This window comes from Myxocyprinus asiaticus, chromosome 12 (genome assembly GCF_019703515.2).
Source record: "Myxocyprinus asiaticus isolate MX2 ecotype Aquarium Trade chromosome 12, UBuf_Myxa_2, whole genome shotgun sequence".
NCBI classification, from domain to species: domain Eukaryota; kingdom Metazoa; phylum Chordata; class Actinopteri; order Cypriniformes; family Catostomidae; genus Myxocyprinus; species Myxocyprinus asiaticus.
This window is the reverse complement of record NC_059355.1, coordinates 20,060,631-20,080,906: the sequence shown is the minus strand read 5'-3', so window position 1 is coordinate 20,080,906 and position 20,276 is coordinate 20,060,631. Positions and strand designations below refer to the sequence as shown.

At 37.8% G+C, this 20,276-nt stretch overlaps 1 protein-coding gene across 10 annotated transcripts in view; it reads right to left on the bottom strand.

The window, feature by feature from the left end:
* rhot1b (ras homolog family member T1) overlaps positions 1–19,718 on the bottom strand; it is a 41,688-nt gene extending 21,970 nt beyond the window's left edge. For 7 of the 10 annotated variants that reach the window (XR_007898630.1, XR_007898631.1, XR_007898627.1 and 4 more), the window contains exons 1-17: positions 19,436–19,717; positions 18,473–18,531; positions 18,296–18,377; positions 17,691–17,734; positions 17,551–17,604; positions 17,334–17,386; positions 16,560–16,668; positions 9,016–9,117; positions 8,805–8,903; positions 7,167–7,275; positions 6,791–6,911; positions 5,511–5,595; positions 3,440–3,585; positions 3,087–3,187; positions 2,254–2,384; positions 1,820–1,903; positions 1,445–1,567 (exon numbers count right to left, since the gene is read on the bottom strand). Coding sequence is in view for 5 of the 10 variants with exons in the window: in XM_051712063.1 (XP_051568023.1) it covers positions 1,445–1,567; positions 1,820–1,903; positions 2,254–2,384; positions 3,087–3,187; positions 3,440–3,585; positions 5,511–5,595; positions 6,791–6,911; positions 7,167–7,275; positions 8,805–8,903; positions 9,016–9,117; positions 16,560–16,668; positions 17,334–17,386; positions 17,551–17,604; positions 17,691–17,734; positions 18,296–18,377; positions 18,473–18,531; positions 19,436–19,472 (1,539 nt within the window). In the remaining 5 variants the exon portion in view is untranslated. Of the gene's footprint in view, positions 1–1,444; positions 1,568–1,819; positions 1,904–2,253; positions 2,385–3,086; positions 3,188–3,439; positions 3,586–5,510; positions 5,596–6,790; positions 6,912–7,166; positions 7,276–8,804; positions 8,904–9,015; positions 9,118–16,559; positions 16,669–17,333; positions 17,387–17,550; positions 17,605–17,690; positions 17,735–18,295; positions 18,378–18,472; positions 18,532–19,435 lie in introns of all 10 variants that reach the window. The other 3 variants (XR_007898628.1, XM_051712064.1, XM_051712065.1) reach the window with 2 other exon arrangements.
* Positions 19,719–20,276: the final 558 nt, after the last annotated feature.

Below are 20,276 nucleotides of genomic sequence, written 5' to 3'. Positions count from 1 at the left end.
AACCAGGCACCGCTCATCACCTGGCCAATACCATCCCTACAGTGAAGCATGGTGGTGGCAGCATCTTGCTGTGGGGATGTTTTTCAGCGGCAGGAACTGGGAGACTAGTCAGGATCGAGGAAAAGATGAATGCAGCAATGTACAGAGACATCCTTGATGAAAACCTGCTCCAGAGCGCTCTGGGACTCAGACTGGGGCGAAGGTTCATCTTCCAACAGGACAACGACCCTAAGCACACAGCCAAGATAACAAAGGAGTGGCTACGGGACAACTCTGTGAATGTCCTTGAGTGGCCCAGCTGAGCCAAGACTTGAACCCGATTGAACATCTCTGGAGAGATCAGAAAATGGCTGTGCACCGACGCTCCCCATCTAACCTGATGGAGCTTGAGAGGTCCTGCAAAGAAGAATGGGAGAAACTTCCCAAAAAGTGGTGTGCCAAGCTTGTAGCATCATATTCAAAAAGACTTGAGGCTGTAATTGGTGCCAAAGGTGCTTAATGTATTGAGCAAAGGCTGTGAATACTTATGTACATGTGATGTACATTGTTTTTTTATTTTTAATAAATTTGCAAAGATTTCAAACAGATTTCTTTCACGTTGTCATTATGGGGTATTGTTTGTAGAATTTTGAGGAAAATAATGAATTTAGTCCATTTTGGAATAAGGCTGTAACATAACAAAATGTGGAAAAAGTGAAGCGCTACGAATACTTTCCGGATGCACTTTTATATATATATATATATATATATATATATATATTGTCCTATTTCTATAAATACTTTTTTATTATTATCTCTGTCTTGTTGCTGTATTGTTTGTGCACTGGAAACTTCTGTCACCAAGACAAAGTCCTTGTATATGTAAGCATACTTGGCAATAAAGCTCATTCTGATTCTGAATTTGCCTGATTAATTCAGGATTATAAAAAAAAAAAAAAAAAAAAAAAAAAGAGTTGACGCAAAGTGAGGACACAACTTTGATAGGCAGTTTTTTATGGAAAATATAATTAAAAGTTTACTTTATGTATTGTTCGATATCTTACAGATCCCTACCTTTCATTTGATATTCATATTTATGAATTTGTTGCACTTTAAACACTTTGTTTGGCAGTTTAACATTGTGACTTCTTGCAGAGGATAGGTTAAGTTACATGTGCTTACAAATACAGAGCATGCATTTTTAAAAATTCCATTTATATTATTTCAAAATATAAGTAAAGAAAGCACTGAGTATACACATTTCCTGTAGATTTAACTTTTTCAGTATTTGTATTATTATGAATTTCTTGATTTTTAACATAATGATGACTTTTGTACAGTATGTAGGACATGATTTTGTCCCTTATCTCAAGAGTCAGTGATTGGTTTTGTTCCTTTTGCAGAGTTGAAAAATGTGTGACATCGAAGTGTGAAGTAACATTCATACAGTGTTAGTGTAACGTACCTTGAAGATTCGTGCACAGGACTCAAAAGAGCACGGGTTGCTGACATCATAGATCAGACACACAATGTCACAAGCAAGATCTGTTTCAGACAGGAAGTCAAAATCTGGAAAGACTTCATGGAGCTGAAGACAAGAAGAAATAACGTATTATATCTGTTATATGAGGATATGGTCAACAAATATAGTACTATCTTTAGCAATGTTTTTTTATTTTTTTATTTTTTTTTTGGATGTGTGCATAAGTTCAAAAACATTTTTGGATTCTGAAAATGGCCTGAAGAACTGTGACTGGCTTCTTTAACTGAGAAAGTGTTCAGAATTAGTTCCACAGTCAAACACAAACTATGTGTAAGTTCCTGTGAGACAAACCATTACCAGTAAGTACTTCTCCTGTCCGTACACATGTGCAGTGCTGATTGCATAATAAGATTTATGTTCTTCTCTTATTGCCCTTTGGTGCTGTGAAGAACAGACAACACACAAACATCAAAAATGAAAAGGCTATCATGTGTTACAACTGAATTCAACATTTCTAAAGTTTGATAAAAAGAAAAACATTTGATTGATAGAACTCAATTGAATCAAAACTGTAAGAAGAGCAACTAAATGCCCTGGTTTCAAAATCATGTAACAGGCTGTTCCTTTGGACTGTGATGCAATCGAACACTAAGCAAGACAACTAACAGCAAACATGTTTCTTTTATTTATGTTCTTTTATACATATTCCCAAAACTGCATGATTATTTGAAGCGTTCAGTATGGTATGTGATACGTGACTTTAGAAAGTAGTTTTTCTTATTGTAACTGACCATGAGGTTTCTGCCAAGGAAAGCCTGCAGAAAGCCACTTTTGCCACTTCCAATTCCTCCAAACACATTACAGCGAAACACATTCCGCTGCGTCTGTTTCTTCTGAAGATCAATCTTCTTATCGCGGGTCACTTGCATGTATAAATACATTCAGTCAGTACCACAGTGTTGGGGTGTCATAACACACACATTTCATTTTAAGACAAAACTCCTTTATAATGTTTTGAGGTTATAAAATCTCCAGGATATGACAAACTGAGTGTTTTAACAAGAGATGATGGTTTATGTGCCCTGTATTGAGTTTTGATTTATGCATCTGCAGTTACCATAACAACCAAGGGAGGGCTCAGTGATCCATGAAAATTACATTAATGAGATTTATTATTAGAAGCCACGGAGGCATAATGCTGCCACACATTTTATTACTTGAAAATATCTTTTTACAACATAATTATCTAGTTTTTATGAGATAATACATCTTTATTACAAGAAAATGTCATTTTTACCACATATTTTTATCTTGTTATTACTAGAAAATATACAGTTTTGCACTAAAAAATATGTATAATAAATATTTACCAAATAATAATATAATATATTAAATGTTATCCTATATTATTTTAATATAATATATAATAATATATAATAATATATATTATAATATAATATAACATGAACAAGTAATAAAAATGTTGCAGGACTTTGCCATCATATCTATCAATCATATTCAATCTTACATGTCCAAGATGGAATTTTTGCAAATTCTGCTAAAAAAAACAAACAAAAAAACAATTATACTCAGAAGCAAATATATGTTTATTCTTACAACTTACCTGTTATGGCAGATGTCTCAGATTCTTGCTCAGCAATAATAGAGTAACCAAGGTAACCAAGATATTCCAGACAGCGCTGCACATCCAGGTAAGTAGTTAACCTGTAAGATTGATAACTGGTCAAAAAGCATGACAGACAAACTGTTGAATCATTTACACACAAAATCCAGACACTAATGTACAGCGTGTTATCTTTGCATGTAAAACCCTTTAAACTGTACAAAAACATCATATTTATTTTAACTCCAATTAGGATCATTTAATTTTGTACATCTTAATGTATATCTAAACTTATTTTCACATTATACCACCATCATTCTTGAACTGAGACACATGGCATGTTTGATACACACGTCCACTGTGAGAGATAGCCCTGGTAGGTGATCCAGCCCTGGTCATTTGTGCAGACCGTGTTGTTCACATCCAGTCCCCAGGGGATGTAAGGGAAAACATTAAACAGATCCATTAGCTCCTCTGGGGACAAAGCACAGTCTCTGTCCTAAAGCAAATACAAAAAAAGCTTTAGTTTAAAAAAGGTACAGATGAACATTCAGCAAATAGAGAGGTTGATACTTCTAACAAAGGTAACTGTAAATTAATATTTTACTACATTTCAGACCAAAGTGACTGAAATTGTTATCTAGAGAATTAATCCATTTTAACACTCCCTTTTAATAAAATGGGATGTTTTACAACCCCAATTCCGAAAAAGTTGGGATAGTATAAAAAATGCTTATAAAAACAAAAATGAGTAATTTGTAAATTATATTCACCCTGTGCTATGTTGAAAGCACCACAACTACACATTATATATTATATATTTACCTAGTGAATTTAATTGTTTTTTGAAAATTAGTAATTTCAAATCAGATGATTGCAACATGCTGCAAAAGAGGTGGGACAGTCTAGTGTTTACCACTGTGAAACATCACCATTTCTTCTAATAACACTTAAGCATTTGGGCACTGAAGACGCAAGTTTAAGTTTAGAAAGTGGAATTTTCCCCCATTCATCCATTATGCAGGACTTGTACAGGGCCTTCATTGCCATACGAATAGTGTGCTTCATAATGCACCACACATTCTCAATTGGAGTCAGGTCAGTACCGCAGGCAAGCCAATCTAATGTCCACACTCTCTGCTTACACAGCCATGCACTTGTAATCCGTGCAGTATGTGGTTTGAAGTTGTGCTGCTGGAAAATGCAGGGACGTCCCTGGAAAAGACGATGCTGAATGGCAGTATATGTTGCTCCAAAATTTGTCTGCATTAATGGTGCCCTCACAGATGTGCGAGTTACCCATGCCATGGACACTGACACAACCCTGGCCTATACAGACACTGGCTTTTGATAACAGCTTGGATGGCCCTTTTCCTGTTTGGTCCGGAGAACACTACAGCTGTGTTTTTCAAAAAATATTGAAATGTGGACTCGTCAGACTAAAAAACATGGTTCCCCTGTTTGACTTTCCATCTCAGATGAAACTGACTCTGAGCCCAGAGAAGTCGGCAGCGCTTCTGGACAGTGTTGATGTAGGGTTCTGCTTTGCATAGTAAAGCCTTAACTTGCATTTGTGGATGCAGCGGCGAGTAGAGTTGACTAACAAAGGTTAACTAAAGTAATCCCAAGCCCATGTTCATGATATCCATTACAGATGAATTTATGTTTTTTAAGACAGTGACGTCTTAGGGATCGGAGATCACGTGCATTCAAAAGTGGTTTTCGTCTTGCCCTTTACGCACTGAGATCTGACCAGATTCCTTGAATCTTTTAACTATATTGTGCATTGTAGAGGGTGAAATGCCCCAAATCCTTCCAATTTGTCTTTGGGGAACATTGTTCTCAAAGTTCTGGATTATATGCTGAAGCATCTGTTGGCAAATTGACAAGTCTCGAATGATCTTTGCTATTGAAGGACTAGGCTGTTTCTGGAGGCTCCTTATATAGTATGACGCAATTGCCTGTTTAATATTTCCTGTTTCACATCACCTTATTTCAACCTGTCAAATTGTTATTAGTCTTAAATTGCCTGTCTCAAGTTTTTTGGAGCGTGTTGCAATCATCTGATTTGAAATTACTGTACATTTAAAAAACACAATGAAATCCACAAGGTAAAACATCATATAATGTGTAGTAGTAGTGCTTTTGATATAGCAAAGGGTGAATATAATTTACAGATCACTAATTTTTGTTTTTATTAGCATTTTTCATACTGTCCCAACATTTTTTTAAATTAAGGTTGTAATAATAACTGGTTATTTTTAATAATACATATCTTAAAGGGATGAAACATGATTATACATATCTAAATAATACACGACAATATGGAATAAAATCTTGAATCTGAACATTCATGCTGGTCTAACCAAATTTTGATCAACATTCTGTCAGTAATGCCATCTTGAGAGAGTTAGTCATATATACCTTATCATGTTTGTCAAAGACACTCTGTAGGAACAGGTAAGCATTGTGATTGAGCTCAGTGGTGCAGTCTGGGGGTATTTTTAACCTGTGGGAACAAAAACAATTAAACTGTCTCAGAAGGGAGGCCTGGGTAGCTCAGCAAGTATTGACGCAGACCACCACCCCTGGAGTCGTGAGTTAGAATCCAGGGTGTGCTGAAGGACTCCAGCCAGGTCTCCTGAGCAACCAAATTGGCCCGGTTGGTAGGGAGGGTAGAGTCACATGAGGTAACCTCCTCGTGGTCACTATTAGTGGTTCTCACTCTCAATGGGGCACGTTGTAAGTTGTGTGTGGATCACGGAGTGTGGCATGAGCCTCCACATGCTGGTAGTCTCCACGGTGTCATGCACAACGAGCCATGTGATAAAATACGTGGATTGACGGTCTCAGAAGCAGAGGCAACTGAGACTTGTCCTCCGCTACCCGGATTGAGGTAACTGCACCACCACGAGGACCTACTAAGTAGTGGGAATTGGGCATTCCAAAAAATAAAAAGGATGACCGTAAAATCAGCAGATTAGCAAAACTGAATTAAATTATGAAATCACAAATGTGGAGCGATCAAAGGAGATGAAGCTTAGGTTTAAGAGAGATCCAGTCTTTTCTTAATCACTGTGTCATTGACACAGGAACACTCCATAGACACATTAAAACCTTGATCACATGCGACACATTGATAATTCCTGTATACTGTTTTCAGTACTGGAACATGGACACATAAAAGGGATAGTTCACCCACCATTTACCGGTACTAACATTCATGTTGTTCCAAACCTGTATTATCTTATTTCTTCTGTGGAGGAAAGTATACAGCTATACAGTCACTATTCACGTTCATTGTAAAGAAAAAACATTAATGGTGATGACTGAGGCTAAAATTCTGCCTAACTTCTCCTTTTGTGTTCCACAGCAGAAAGAAAGTCATATGGGGTTTGGAACAACATGCGAGTGAGTAAATGATGACAGAATTTTCATTTTTGCACATTTAAATTTTAACAAATGCACCAGAGACTACAACTGATGCCCAGTTGTACTTCAATAAAATGTTAACATGAGTGACCTAAAACAATATTCTAACCAATAGAAAACTCATCAGGTTTCTTTTCATCAAGACTGAACTATGAATATTTTCCTCTTGCATGTCAGGTGCAAAAATGAAAGCTGATGGAGACAAGCCTTCATCCTTGGCTAATCTACTTGACTGGCTGAATGAGTGACTGATGGGAAGAGGTTGTTCTCACTGGGAAAACAGTAAGTCCTGATGCAGCTCTAGATCATCATCATATCCAAACCTCCGCAAGACGGCCCAGGTTGTCTCGTGCCTCCCTCTTTGGATGAACAGAGTATGCAAGAAGAGGAAACCTGTAAAAAGAGATATCAAAATAAGCCTTGCACAATGTTTGTTTAATCCATTTCCTAGAGTGTTTGGGTCCTTTGCCTGTGCCAGACAATAAGTGAGCGTAAATGAGAATAAATGAGATAGCATGAACGAGAGATAGCGGAACCTAATTCTGAAATATGCTTGATTCCCAGAACACTGACATGAAAGTTTAAGGTATAAAGAATAGACCACATTTACTTTAGACCATGTTTTAAGCTTCATAAAAGCAGCATCACCTTTCAGAGTGAGTCCATTGTCACGCAATCCATCCGTTAGGTTTTTTCTAACAACATTTTTTACATCCTCCAGGGCCTGAGGAGCTAGTGGGGTGTTAAAACAGGTTCTCTAGAAATAAGAATCACACAGTGACATTTAATACATGGGGCCAATTAAAAAGTATTAGATTTCATTAAAAGTTATGTTCAATCATTTGCACAACATTATTAAAACACATAGAGCTTTCTTCGTGACCACACTAGGCACAGTGCAACAATCGTGCACTATGTCTCCAATTTCGTGAGAGTGCTAATTGTAAGCACAATTTTCATGCCAGCACAAAGCACAAGTGGGCATGGGTGGGAGTGTTTGCGCCATTTGTGGGTTTAAGAGGCGCAAATTGTGGGTGTATTGTACTGCATTTTAATGAAGTGGCGCAAAGCGCAACTGGATATTTTTCTGAGAAATAGGTGTTTGCACTAAGACGTCTGAGAAGCACGTCTTATCTCAGCGTAAAGTCTAAAATCAGTTCCTGCATTTGTAGTTTGAGGATTAGAGAGTTTGAGAATCTATTTTGTACAGTGCCTTTCCAAAGCTCAAAAACGCTGTACAAAAATTAAACATAAAACATTAAAAATAGAAACATAAATCAAATATACATTACAAAACAATAAAAACTGGGAGAGAAGCAAAGCATATTTCAAGCAGGACGAGCAGGATGAGAGCCAACAGTCACAGAGACAACATTAGAGAACAAATAACACATACATCGCGGTCAGCATCTCAAGTGAGAAATAGAGCAGGGGATGCATTGCATAAAGAGCATTTACACAATCTTAGGAATGGGCTGTCTTCATTCATATTGATGTTGCTTGACAGCATAAGAAATGTATAATAGGACGCTGACGGTGCAATAACTAGAGAAGAACCTCAAAATAGCACTTGACCCAGCCCATTATCACTTTGGGCAAGCGGTTTCGCCAACCTACTTGCACCTAGACTTAGCGCATACTTGCACAAAAATATCAAAACTTCATGGCCATGCCCACTGACTTAACATGTATGACGTATTGTAGGCATAGTGCTCTTAAAATAGGGCCCAAAGTTGTGGTTTGGGTTAAGTAAGGATTAGAGTTTTAGAATGAATCTCACAATACCTGTGTGATTCATCCTAAATGTCCTGAATGTCCGGGTCCTATCTGATGCCAAAATCAAAAGAAACAAATAAGGTATTATATTTTGGATATAGAAAATGAAGCCTATTTTTAACGGTTGTTAAGATGATTTCGATTGTGACATAATGGCATTTATTTATTTCATTTTAAACCGCTCGTAACCGGCAAAGTTTAACTCTTGTTCTGGCGCAGCGGTTGATTGACAGGCGAGGGGTGGCGCTTCGCTGCTGCCGGGACGCACACAGGATAGATTAGTGTTTACACCTCAAATGTGATGCATTCACATGTGTTTTTGACCAAATTCGTATGTGGTTTTTGTGATCCGAAAACAAAACATTTTAGACCCCGTTTAGACCTGTATTTAGCACTGATCACATGTGATCCAATTACCAAAAACGCATCTTAATACCAGGTGGAAACGGGGTCAAAGTCCTCATCTACAAATAAATTAAAGCACAGGAACATACACAGCAGAAACCTCACCTGGAAAAAGGTAAGCTCATAATCATTCAGAATGCCATCGTTATCCAAATCTGACACCTTAAAGATCCGTGTCAATGCCTGAACACAGGCAGGTCTCATCTGTGAACCAAAAAACTTATGAACACAATAAATGATGCAGAGTTTTAAAGAGTACTATACATTTTATTTAAGCAACCAAATAAATACATTTAAAATATAAAAGGGTGCAGACCTCTTTCTGTTCAGGACAGTAGAGTGGCCCTGTAGGGTGAAGGACAGCCTTCTGTGCATAATAAAACAACTCTGAGATATTCTTCAGATTCTTGGCTGAACACTAAAGGAAAAGGTAAAAAAGCTACACATTAACAAAGACCATTAGCTTTCTTTAAGAGTTGGAGCTGAATGTTAAAAATTAAACATAAAAATAGTATTACATACCAGAGTAAATTCATTCCTAATAATGCTAAAGTGTCACAAAGTAGTTTAGCCTCAAGATAATGATTTATTTATTTAATTATTCTTTTAATGCCATGCCAGCATCAATGGCTATTTTCATGGCAAGATCAAAGTAAAACAAGACATAAAATTCCTTAAATATTACAACAATAACATGAAACTATATAAGATCCTCAAGATAATTAACTGATATTGGACATTACATTCTATAAATACCCCACTGGAAATAAAACACCTTACTGGCCAATGCTTATTCATGTATTTAAATGGTAAATGGTCTGCACTTATATAGTGCTTTTTTAACCTTAGTGGTTCCAAATTGCTTTACACTGTGACACATTCACCCATTCATGCACACACTCACACACCAATGATGGCAGAGCTGCCATACAAGGTGCTAGCCTGCCATTGGGAGCAACTTGGGGTTCAGTGTCTTGCCCAAGGACACTTTGGCATGTGGAGTCATGTGGGCCAGGAATTGAACCGTCAACTCTATGATTAGTGGCCAACCTGCTCTACCACCTGAGCCACAGCCGCCCCATAAATTATTTTGTCAAAGAATACAAAACATAAAAAAGTTTAAAAGTTGTTAAAAGTTGGGAGTCACGTGACGCCATGCAAGGAGCAGACATGTGAGCGATGAGCTCTGCGCACTTTGCTGAATTTTCGATTATTTTCATGTTATAATCTGGTTAATTTTGATACACCCAGTTACACATTTGCCCTTTGTTGCAAAAAAAAATGGCAAAGAAGTCAAAATCCTCGGGCTCTGGAGACATTAAAAGACATTTACATGTTCAGGATGAAAGCCCCGACAGGCCTACAGACCGGGGACTCGATTTGGATGGCGCGGCGGGAGAGGAGATCCAGCATCAGTTGTCCAACATGTCGGTGATGTTGACGAAGATTCTTGCTGACTTGGAGGATCTTGCTGTAATACGTCAATCGATTACGGCGATGGAAATAAAATTATCTGAGTTAGCTACAGGAGTGACTGATGTTGAGAGACGAATTGATTTTCTGGAATCTTCAGAGAGGGAATTAACCGCTAATCCGCCCGCGACAAAAGTTGATTTGGAACATCTCCTTGAAAAGCTTGAAGATCTTGAGAATAGAAGCCGCAGGAATAACGTTCGAATTGTTGGAATTCCTGAGCATGAGGAGGGCAGAGATATGGTGAAATTCCTAGACGAGATTTTCCCGAGTCTGCTCGACATAACAGGCCACAAGCTGGAAATCGAGCGAGCTCACAGAGTACCAGCTCACAGATCTGCTGAGGGAGACAGGCCCAGATCGATTCTGGCCAGATTTCTAAGATCATCCGATAAAGATCTTGTGTTGCGCCAGGCGAGGAGCAAAGGGAAGCTTTCTTGGAAGAACCATAATATTTTCTTGTTCCCGGACTTTGCGAGTTCGACAAGAGAGAAACGTGATCGGTTCAAGGAATGTAAGAAACTCTTACATCAGAAAAATATCTCGTTTTCTCATGTGAGTGGGCCTGACTCGCTGTACCTAACTCTTGAGGAAGCTGGGCGACATTTTGAGTTTTTTGCGTTGGCTCCGCCTAGCGGCTGGAGCTTGTTTTGTGAATAACACTCTTCCTTAAAGAAACTTTTGCATTGATGAAAGATTACATTTGCATTGAAGTTCCCGGCCAGATTGAGAGTGGACACTACGGATGACCGCAAAATATCTACATGCTCACACAAAGGATGTCTTTTATAAAGTTGATGGATTGTGTAAGTCATGGTATATACTTTTATGCAGCCTCCGAGTGAATTGACTTGATCATCCGGGAACAGGGATGGCGGTTTTGTTTCTTTTTGTATTGGTTCTGCCTAGCGGCTGGAGCTTGTTCTATTGAATAACACTCCTTTGGAACAACTTTGGATTAATCTGTTCGTTCTTTGTGCTTATTCCTCCTGCTGGCTGTGGTTTGTTTTGTTGAGTATTTTTACAGGACATTGGAATGATCACGTCATCCGCTGAACTCATAACAGCCGGCTCACTGAACATTCGTTTGTCTGTCCGAGGAATCGGAATGGTTTTATATCAGCTGGAATTTGTTTTGTGGAAGATCACACCTTTAAAACAGTTCTGTGAATGAATCTACACATTCTTTATGTTCATTCTTCCTATTGACTGGGTTTATTTCACAAAGTATTTTCTGTTATGTAATTTTGCTTCACAAATTTGTGAGGCAAAATTGAGCAATCCGATGGCAAAGTTGCGTTCATGGACCTTTTGAGTTTAGAGGGATTGTCGCCGGTTGGCGCTTTCGTGCGTGGGGTTAATGTGCACGTTTTTCTTTTTTCTGTTTGTTTTGTTCGGGGGTTGATTGTTTCACTAATGGGGAATGTGGTCTGCATAATTTTGTTTTTCACACACAATTTATTTTTTTTATTATATCAATATGTCAGTTATTAATATGAGTGTACTATCTCTCTCCACATGGAATGTGAATGGGTTGGGGCACCCCATAAAAAGAAGGAAGTTTATTACTTTTCTTAAGAAATATGATATAGTGTTTCTTCAAGAAACACATCTCTCCCCGCAGGAAGATATGGGGTGGACATGTTTTCTTTAGTGCTGGCTCAAGTAAGAGCAAGGGAGTCATTATATTGGTAAATAAACATTTACAATTCAAATATCTCAAACAGATTAAAGATAAATTAGGAAGAGTAATTATTGTTTTAGCTGAAATTCAGGGGCAAATTCTGATTTTGGCTAATATTTACGCACCTAACGCTGATGATCAGGGCTTTTTTATAGATCTTGAAGGGATGTTGCAAGCCGCTGGCACCCCTCATGATATAATATTGGGAGGAGCCTTTAATCTTTTGATGGACTCTGTCCTTGAAGCAAAAGTGAAGCAAAAGTGTGTAAACCCCCTAGAGCAACATTGACGCTTCACAGGATGTGTAAAAATCTTGGTCTTGCAGATATTTGGAGACTTTTGAACCCATATGGTAGGGACTATAAATTTTTTTCATCAGTCCATAAGATTTATTCTAGAATAGATTTTTTTTTTTATATCCAAATCCCTAATTTCATCTGTTGTTGATTGCTCAATTGGAAACATTTTAGTCTCAGATCACGCCCTGGTGAGTTTAGAGGTGATGCCACATATAGAGAAAAAGAAATCATATAGTGATTTGATGTATCCCTTCTGCAAAATCCTGATTTCCAACAAATGTTAAAGACTGAAATCAATGTTTTTATGGAGACCAACTGGTCCTCAGTATCCTCTGTGGGCGTGGCTTGGGAGGCACTTAAAGCGGTTCTTAGGGGTCGGATCATACAGTATGCCTCATTCATTAAAAAATCCAAAGCACGAGAACTTGTGGAGTTGGAAGAGAATATTAAAAGTGCCGAGGCAGAGCTAAAGCGCCATATGTCAGCTGATGGCCTCAGAGAATTGACCCGACTGAAATATAGATATAATACTATTTTGTCGCGGAAAGTGGAGTTTTGTTATTCAGGGCAAGACAGTCATACTTTGAGTCGGGTGACAAAGCAGGGAAGCTTTTGGCTTGATATATAAAGCAGAGAGAGTCTCTTTCTATCATTCCCTTAGTGAAATCTGCTGGCGATGAAATTTTTACTTCAGCCATTGATATTAATAATGCCTTTAAAGAATTCTATCTTGATCCTTATAGTTCCACGCCTTCGTCTACTGATGAAGATATTAGAAACTTTGTGGAACTATTAGATCTTCCTAAACTGACGATTGAGCAAAAAAACTCTCTTGATTCTGAGATAACCTTGGAGGAGCTTGACGAGGTAATTAAGTCCCTACCTACTGGCAAGGCTCCGGGGCCAGGTGGTTTTGCCGCAGAATTTTTTAGATCCTATGCTACAGAACTGGCTCCACTTTTGTTAGAAGTTTATACTGAATCATTAAAGAAGGGGAAACTTCCTCCAACCATGGCACAAGCCCGGATCAGTCTGATTCTTAAAAAGGACAAAGATCCAAGCGAATGTAAAAGTTAACATCCAATCTCCCTGATCCAACTAGATGTAAAAATATTGTCAAAAATTTTGGCTAACCGATTTAGTAAAGTTATGACATCTCTTATACATATAGATCAGGTGGTTCTGATAACATCAGACATCTCATCAATATCATGTGGTCAGTGGCGAATGCACAATCTCCTGTCGCTGCCATCTCACTTGACGCCGAAAAGGCGTTTGATATGATAGAATGGGATTATCTTTTTAAGATTTTGGAAATGTATGGGTTTGGGAGTACATTTATTGGTTGGATTAAGTTACTTCATAAACACCCTGTAGCAACGGTACAAACAAATGGGTTAATTTCAGATTATTTTACTCTGAATAGGGGCAGTCGGCAGGGTTGCCCTCTTTCCCCATTATTGTTCTGTCTTGCCCTGGAACCATTAGCAGCCGCGATAAGAAAGGAGGATGATTTTCCAGGGGTGACAGCGGGAAGTGTGGCACATAAGCTTCTGCTTTACGCAGATGATATTTTATTATTTGTCTCTGACCCCACTAGATCTATGCCTTGCCTCCACAGAATTATTAATTCCTTTTCCAAATTCTCAGGATACAAAGTCAGTTGGTCTAAATCCGAAGCTTTGGCGCTGACAGCGTACTGTCCAGTAACGGCTTTCCAGCCGGGCGCCTTCCAGTGGCCCAAACAGGGCATTAAGTATTTGGGGATTTTATTCCCAGCAAATTTGTCTGATTTAGTTGGAGTTAATTTGGACCCTTTAATAAAAAGGTTTTCGAGCGATGTGGGCAGGTGGGCTTCATTACATTTATCGATGATTGGGAAGGTTAATGTTATTAAAATGAATTGTATTCCAAAATTCAACTACCTGCTTCAGTCTCTCCCTGTAGATGTCCCCCTCTCTTATTTCAAGCAATTTGATAGCATAGCGAAGTCCTTCATTTGGAATGGTAAGCGCCCCAGGTTAAATTTCAATAAGTTACATAGGCCAATTGACAAAGGTGGGTTAGGCCTACCCAAGGCTTTTTTATTATTATGCGTTCGGTCTTAGACATTTGGCTCATTGGTTGCTTCCACCTGAGAGAGCCCCTCCCTGGTTTTTGTATTGAAAAGGAAGTTCTTACCCCTATCTCGCCACTGCAAAGCCTTTCGATCAAACTTGCCGGAGAGGTCAAGTTACACACCGTTATTTTGCATTTGCACTCGTTATGGACAAAAGTGTCCAGAGTGTTTAATTCAGATATTTATTTAAACGCAGCCTCGAGCATATGGCTGAACCCTAAACTATGTATTAGTAAGTCCCCTTTTTGTTGGTCAGATTGGATTGTGGGGGGGGGGTGGGGGTTAATGCACTTGGTTACCTGTATGAGGGTGGAGTATTGAGACCTTTTGAAAATTTGGTTCAACATTTTAGCATTCCCAGATCTCAGTTTTATAAGTATTTACAGCTTCGCCACCTACTCTGCACTGTTTTTAGGAGTGGCACGCACCCCCCCTTAAGCGGCAGGTGCTTTGGGAGAGATGATTGCTGCTTTTGGAAAAGGCCATGAAGCATCAGTGTATTACTCCCTACTAATTCAGAGTCTGGGGGATGGAGCCTTGACTTCTCTCAAGAGAGTATGGGAAAAAGATTTGAATTTGGTATTGGAGGATGGAGTGTGGACTAAGATTCTTAAAAACGTCAAGTCTGTATCTAGAGATGCAAGGGTTCGCCTTATGCAATTTAAGATTTTACATAGATTTTATTGGACCCCCTCTAGATTATAAAGGCTTAGTCTTAAAGACACACCCACTTGCTGGCGATGCCAGTCAGAAGTTGGAGACACTACCCATGTCTTTTGGGGGTGTGTTAGGATCCAGGAGTTTTGGTTGAGGGTTCAGAGGTATTTGTGTGATGTTTTGAACACTCAGGTTTTGCTCTGTCCCAGACTCTGTATTTTGGGTGATGGGGCGGTCATGCATTTAGGGGATAATCACATAAAAAACTGGGTTATGACCAGTCTCATGATTGGCAGGCAAGTAATTTTAAGGGGTTGGAAGTCAAGTGGAGCACCCTCTTTTTCAGAGTGGTGTGTGGAAATGGGGAGGGTAGCTGCATTTGAAGAGGCAGTAAGTAGAAGGCTGGGGTTTAGGGACTTATTTGCTAAAAAATGGGGCAAATATTTAGTTTTTTTGGGGGACTCTCGGGGAGGGGATGTGGAGAGTGTAGTTTAGTTTAATCATGCATGTTTATTATTATTTTATTTATTTATTTGTGTATATATATATAATATATATATATTTTATTTTATGTATGTGGATGTGTATGTATGTATGTATATATATATATATATATATATATATATATATATATATATATATATATATATATATATATATATATATATATATATTTTTTTTTTTTTTTTTTTTTTTTTGGATTGTGTGTATGTTATGTGGGACCACAGGGGTGTTCGTTAGGGGTCAGAGTGGGATTGTATTAGTAGGGTTTAAATGTAAAATGTTGATTCTTTATATATGTGTTAAGTTTTTTTCTACTGTCATATGCATATGAATCAATAAAAATGTTAATTAAAAAAAATGTTGTTAAAAGTTAAACACTGAAATGACTCAATAAAATATAGGTGCACAAGGTTTTGTCTAAGTGATTTAGACTAACCAGTCAGATAAGCTTTTGAGATAAGTAAATCTGACAGCCAGGATCAACATCATTAAACTATCCAGAAACAGGACTTTAATGTAGTTTGCTGCATTGTTGCTTTGCACAAATAACACATTCACACAACCATACCAGTTTTTATATTGTTATCAGCCCAATATGGAAAGACTCCCTGAGTGAGACAAGGGAAGAGAAGTTCTGTAGCCACAAAATAAGAGCACAAAACATATCATTCAGAAGCACCAATATTTGATCATGCAAAAAAATAGTATAAACCCTCACAGTGAGGTGTGAGGAAGCAATACACTTTTCTAGCTACATATCACCAGTGGCCTCTTTAGAAACAAAAAACACTGACTTTTCCTAATAAGAGGACTTTTCTTGTGTCATGTTAAACCCATGAAGTACAAGAGTCAAAACGAATAGCTTTGCATCTACAGATCACATTCTCATTTACCATCATTATTTCACATGTTGATCAACCAGAGAGATTGTGTCGTATATTAACACTGAGTCTTTAAATATAATTTATTATTTTCTACTACACCACTGACTGACTTCAACATTGCACTGATTTTAATCTGACCAAGCCATCACTGTATGATGATTAGAGGAGGTCAGGGGACAGAAAACATTCAGGTCCTAAGCACAAAAAGACGTGAATTTGCATGGCTGTTTCATACAGTACCTCCACACAGGTCTCTATCTCTGTGTATTTGTTCATGATGGGAAGGAGCGTCTCCATACTGCTGTGCTCAACCAGATCAGATTTATTCCCCACAAGGATCAGAGGGACCCTTATACAAACACAAACACACACAATATGTGGGAATTAATATTAATACATTTAATTGAAGTGAAATGCTCTTGATCAGTTTTCAACTTCAAGAGAAATACATTTAAGCAATAAAGTATGAGAGGCCATGCTATATAGTGAATTAATAAAATGGATAGCTTTGGTCCTCGATGCTAGTTGGTCAATACAGCGTTTCAGCCATGCTAGACTCTACAATATAGTAACAGCTTTGATATGAAACCCCCTACTGACCATGTTACTGTGGCAATATTGATTTGAAAATGAATATCGACTTAATTTTCTGTCTGTTCATAACAAAGTGATCAAATAGCTTCAGGAATATAGTGCATGAGTTACATCGACTACTTTTACAGTGGTTTTATGGTGAGTTATTGAACTTTATGGAGCTTGACAATCCGGACTCACTATTCACTTCCATTATATGGCGAAAAGATGTGTGAAGATATTTAAAACATTTTTCTGTGCTCCACAGATGACAGTCATACAGGTTTCAAGTGACATTGGGGTGAGTTAAGAGTTATAATTTTATAGCAAACTGCTCCTTTAAATGGCAACCCACCCCCTAAGAAAATGGAACGTGTGAGTGTGTGTTTGAGATAGAGACTACTGCAGTATTCTGATCCCAAAAGGCCTGTAGTTACCCACCTGCTGTCTTTGTCTATTCTCTCATTTATCAGAGGAATCCAATGACTTGTCACCTGTGAATTTAATAGTATTTAATAAAAATGGAAAGTAATAGAAAATTGTTCTCCATGTACTACGTTAGAGCAAAAAAAAATAATTAAAAAAATAAGATAAGTTTGTTCATTTGACTTACAGCATGAAGGCCAGGTTGTCTGATATCTATCATAAATTCTCTCACCTTCTCAGTAGACTTCTTGTCGTTCACAGAGTAGACTATACATATAACACTGGCCTGCAGAAGGAAGGCAAGATTTCATTTCTCTGAAGTAATCAACCAACCAAATATCACAACAGGTGTTGTGAATCCACATCTCTTACCTTTGATATTTCTTGATAGAGTTGCTCATCTGTCTGTTCAGCCTCTGTGTAGATTTAATAAGGCAAATTTATTTCCTTCAAATTTCATGCATTAAGGACGTTATGGTTTTTGTGATTAGACCAATATATTGCCCTGGACTGTTTCCCCCAAAAGCATTGTAAGCTTAAATTTATCGTAGAGACCATTGTGGTCACTACAATCAACTTAAGCTTGTGATGCTTTTGGGAAACACAGCCCAGGTCAATTCCTTGGCTGATATTTGTCTATTTTGAGATTATCGCCATTGGCCAATAACCATGCCCACTTGGGTGATTACCAGTTGTAATTGCCCCTTGAGTAATTTCCAAAACATACAAACAGCACAGTCAATAGATAATGCAAATTTTCTGTTCTCTTTTATGATTTTAAATTTTGAATAAATACTTGTAAAATAAATGCTTATTTAATTTCAGCAATTTTGTGTAGGTCTCATTCTGCATTTTTAAATTGCATTACAGGGTATAGATTACACATTACATCAGACACCACGCTCTCTTTATGTCGGTATCAACCATTGAAGAACCCATATCAGAAGATCACCTTTACTGATATGCTGTTTTAATACCTGAGTAGTCTACTATGTGTGTGGGTACTCTCTCTGGCGTGACATCTGCTGGTATGGTGATCTCCTCTGCTCTGTAAGGAACCTGTTATGAAATAAACATCCATACAGACAATCTCAGACACTGTTGCAAGTAATAATGGCAGTGAGAATGTATTTTAATAATAATACATAACATACCACATTCGGGAACTCCTCACTGACCAGTGACATGATCAGGGATGTCTTCCCCACTTTGGCTGTTCACACACACACACACACACACACACACACACACACACACACACATTATTTCTTATCTCACCATGTCAACCTGGTAAAGGCTAAAACCCTTAAGCTAATGTAGAAAGGAGAATTCCTCATGCAATTTTAATTTACATTTAAATGGTGAAGACCTTCTTCTGTACTGTGGTATATAGTCCACTAGATCTACATATGAAACTTGAAAATTAAACCCCCTTATAGCCATAAAACTCATGAAGAGCTCAGATAGGCAAATATATTTGAGTTTGGCATGCTAGAATATTTACCATCCTTGAGCTTTTAGCTTATCCAAACCATGTTTGTGTCACATATTAACTTCTTTTTATTTAATTTTCCCCACAGGTCTCCCTTTACACCCAGAACAACTGCTATTCCTCACATGTACAGGATCTCCAGATGGCTGTGACTGAAAACCCAGCGAACAGACTACCTAGACAACATTCTGTAAACCTAGAGAGCCACAGTACCAAGACAGTATTCTGCATACCTAGAAAGATGCCTACCTAGACACCATTAATTAAACCTTGTTTGCTGCCTACCTAAACAACATTTTCTAATCCAAGTGAGCTGCATTGTTGGCGCACGCACACGAACCTCAGCTGACATGAAGGTGCCTATGATGTCCCAAAAACGCTGTTTAGATAGGCAGTACACTAGATTGTTGACACACAGCCAATGTGTCTACACACCATATATACATACACACGACAACCTCATTACACCTTTGCAGTACAGTAACATTGAGTTCTTGTTATCAACCACCACTTTGGTCCCAATGTTACAATGTAACCATATTTGTATCCCTGATACACTCATCGCTCATTGCTCTGTTGTTTCATGGCACAGAAACAAAGACATGATTTTAACAAGAGGACTTACGTTCTCCAACCAGCAGTATCCTCACATCCTTTCGCATCTTTCTCACTTCTGATGTCAGATTGTGTTAATCTATTAATGAGACGCATTTACCCGATAATAAGCGTCGGGATCACACAGACGTCCACAGTAATGCACATTAAATCCCACGGTAATTGAGTTTGAAATATTCAAACTGGTTAGTTATTTCTACTAAAAGCTTTGAGTTGGGGTTATGCAATGCTGTGTATGATTCGGTGTTGAAAGTGTCTAAACTGCTCACTGCCTCTTAGCGGCTGTAAACGGTTGTAACACACGCCTCCTTCTGACCTCCAACATGCCTACGGGTCTGAAATAGGGACAAACCGTACATTAGTAAAAAGAAAACGCAGGATTCCTTTGTTTTCAAAAGTATCATTTAAAAAATAAAAAAATAAAATAAATAAAAAATGAATAGAAAATAAAGTATATACAGAATACACAATAAGACAAAAAATACATATAATATATATACACACACACACACACACATATATATATATATATTATATGTATGTATGTATGTATATATATATATATATATATATATATATATATATATATATATACACACACACACACACACACACACATAAACATACATACACTCACACACATAAGTAGTGCAAATACAAATCTGTTATATACAGTGCAAGCGAATGTAATGGCAGAAGTTGGATGTGTTGAATAAATATAAAAAGACTAAACTGCACATATATTTGCTCAAAGGGGCAGTTTTAACTGTTCATGAGATGGATAGCCTGATGGAAAAAAACTGTTCCTGTCAGAACAGAGTTTTATATATTAGAAACTTTATAAAACTTCT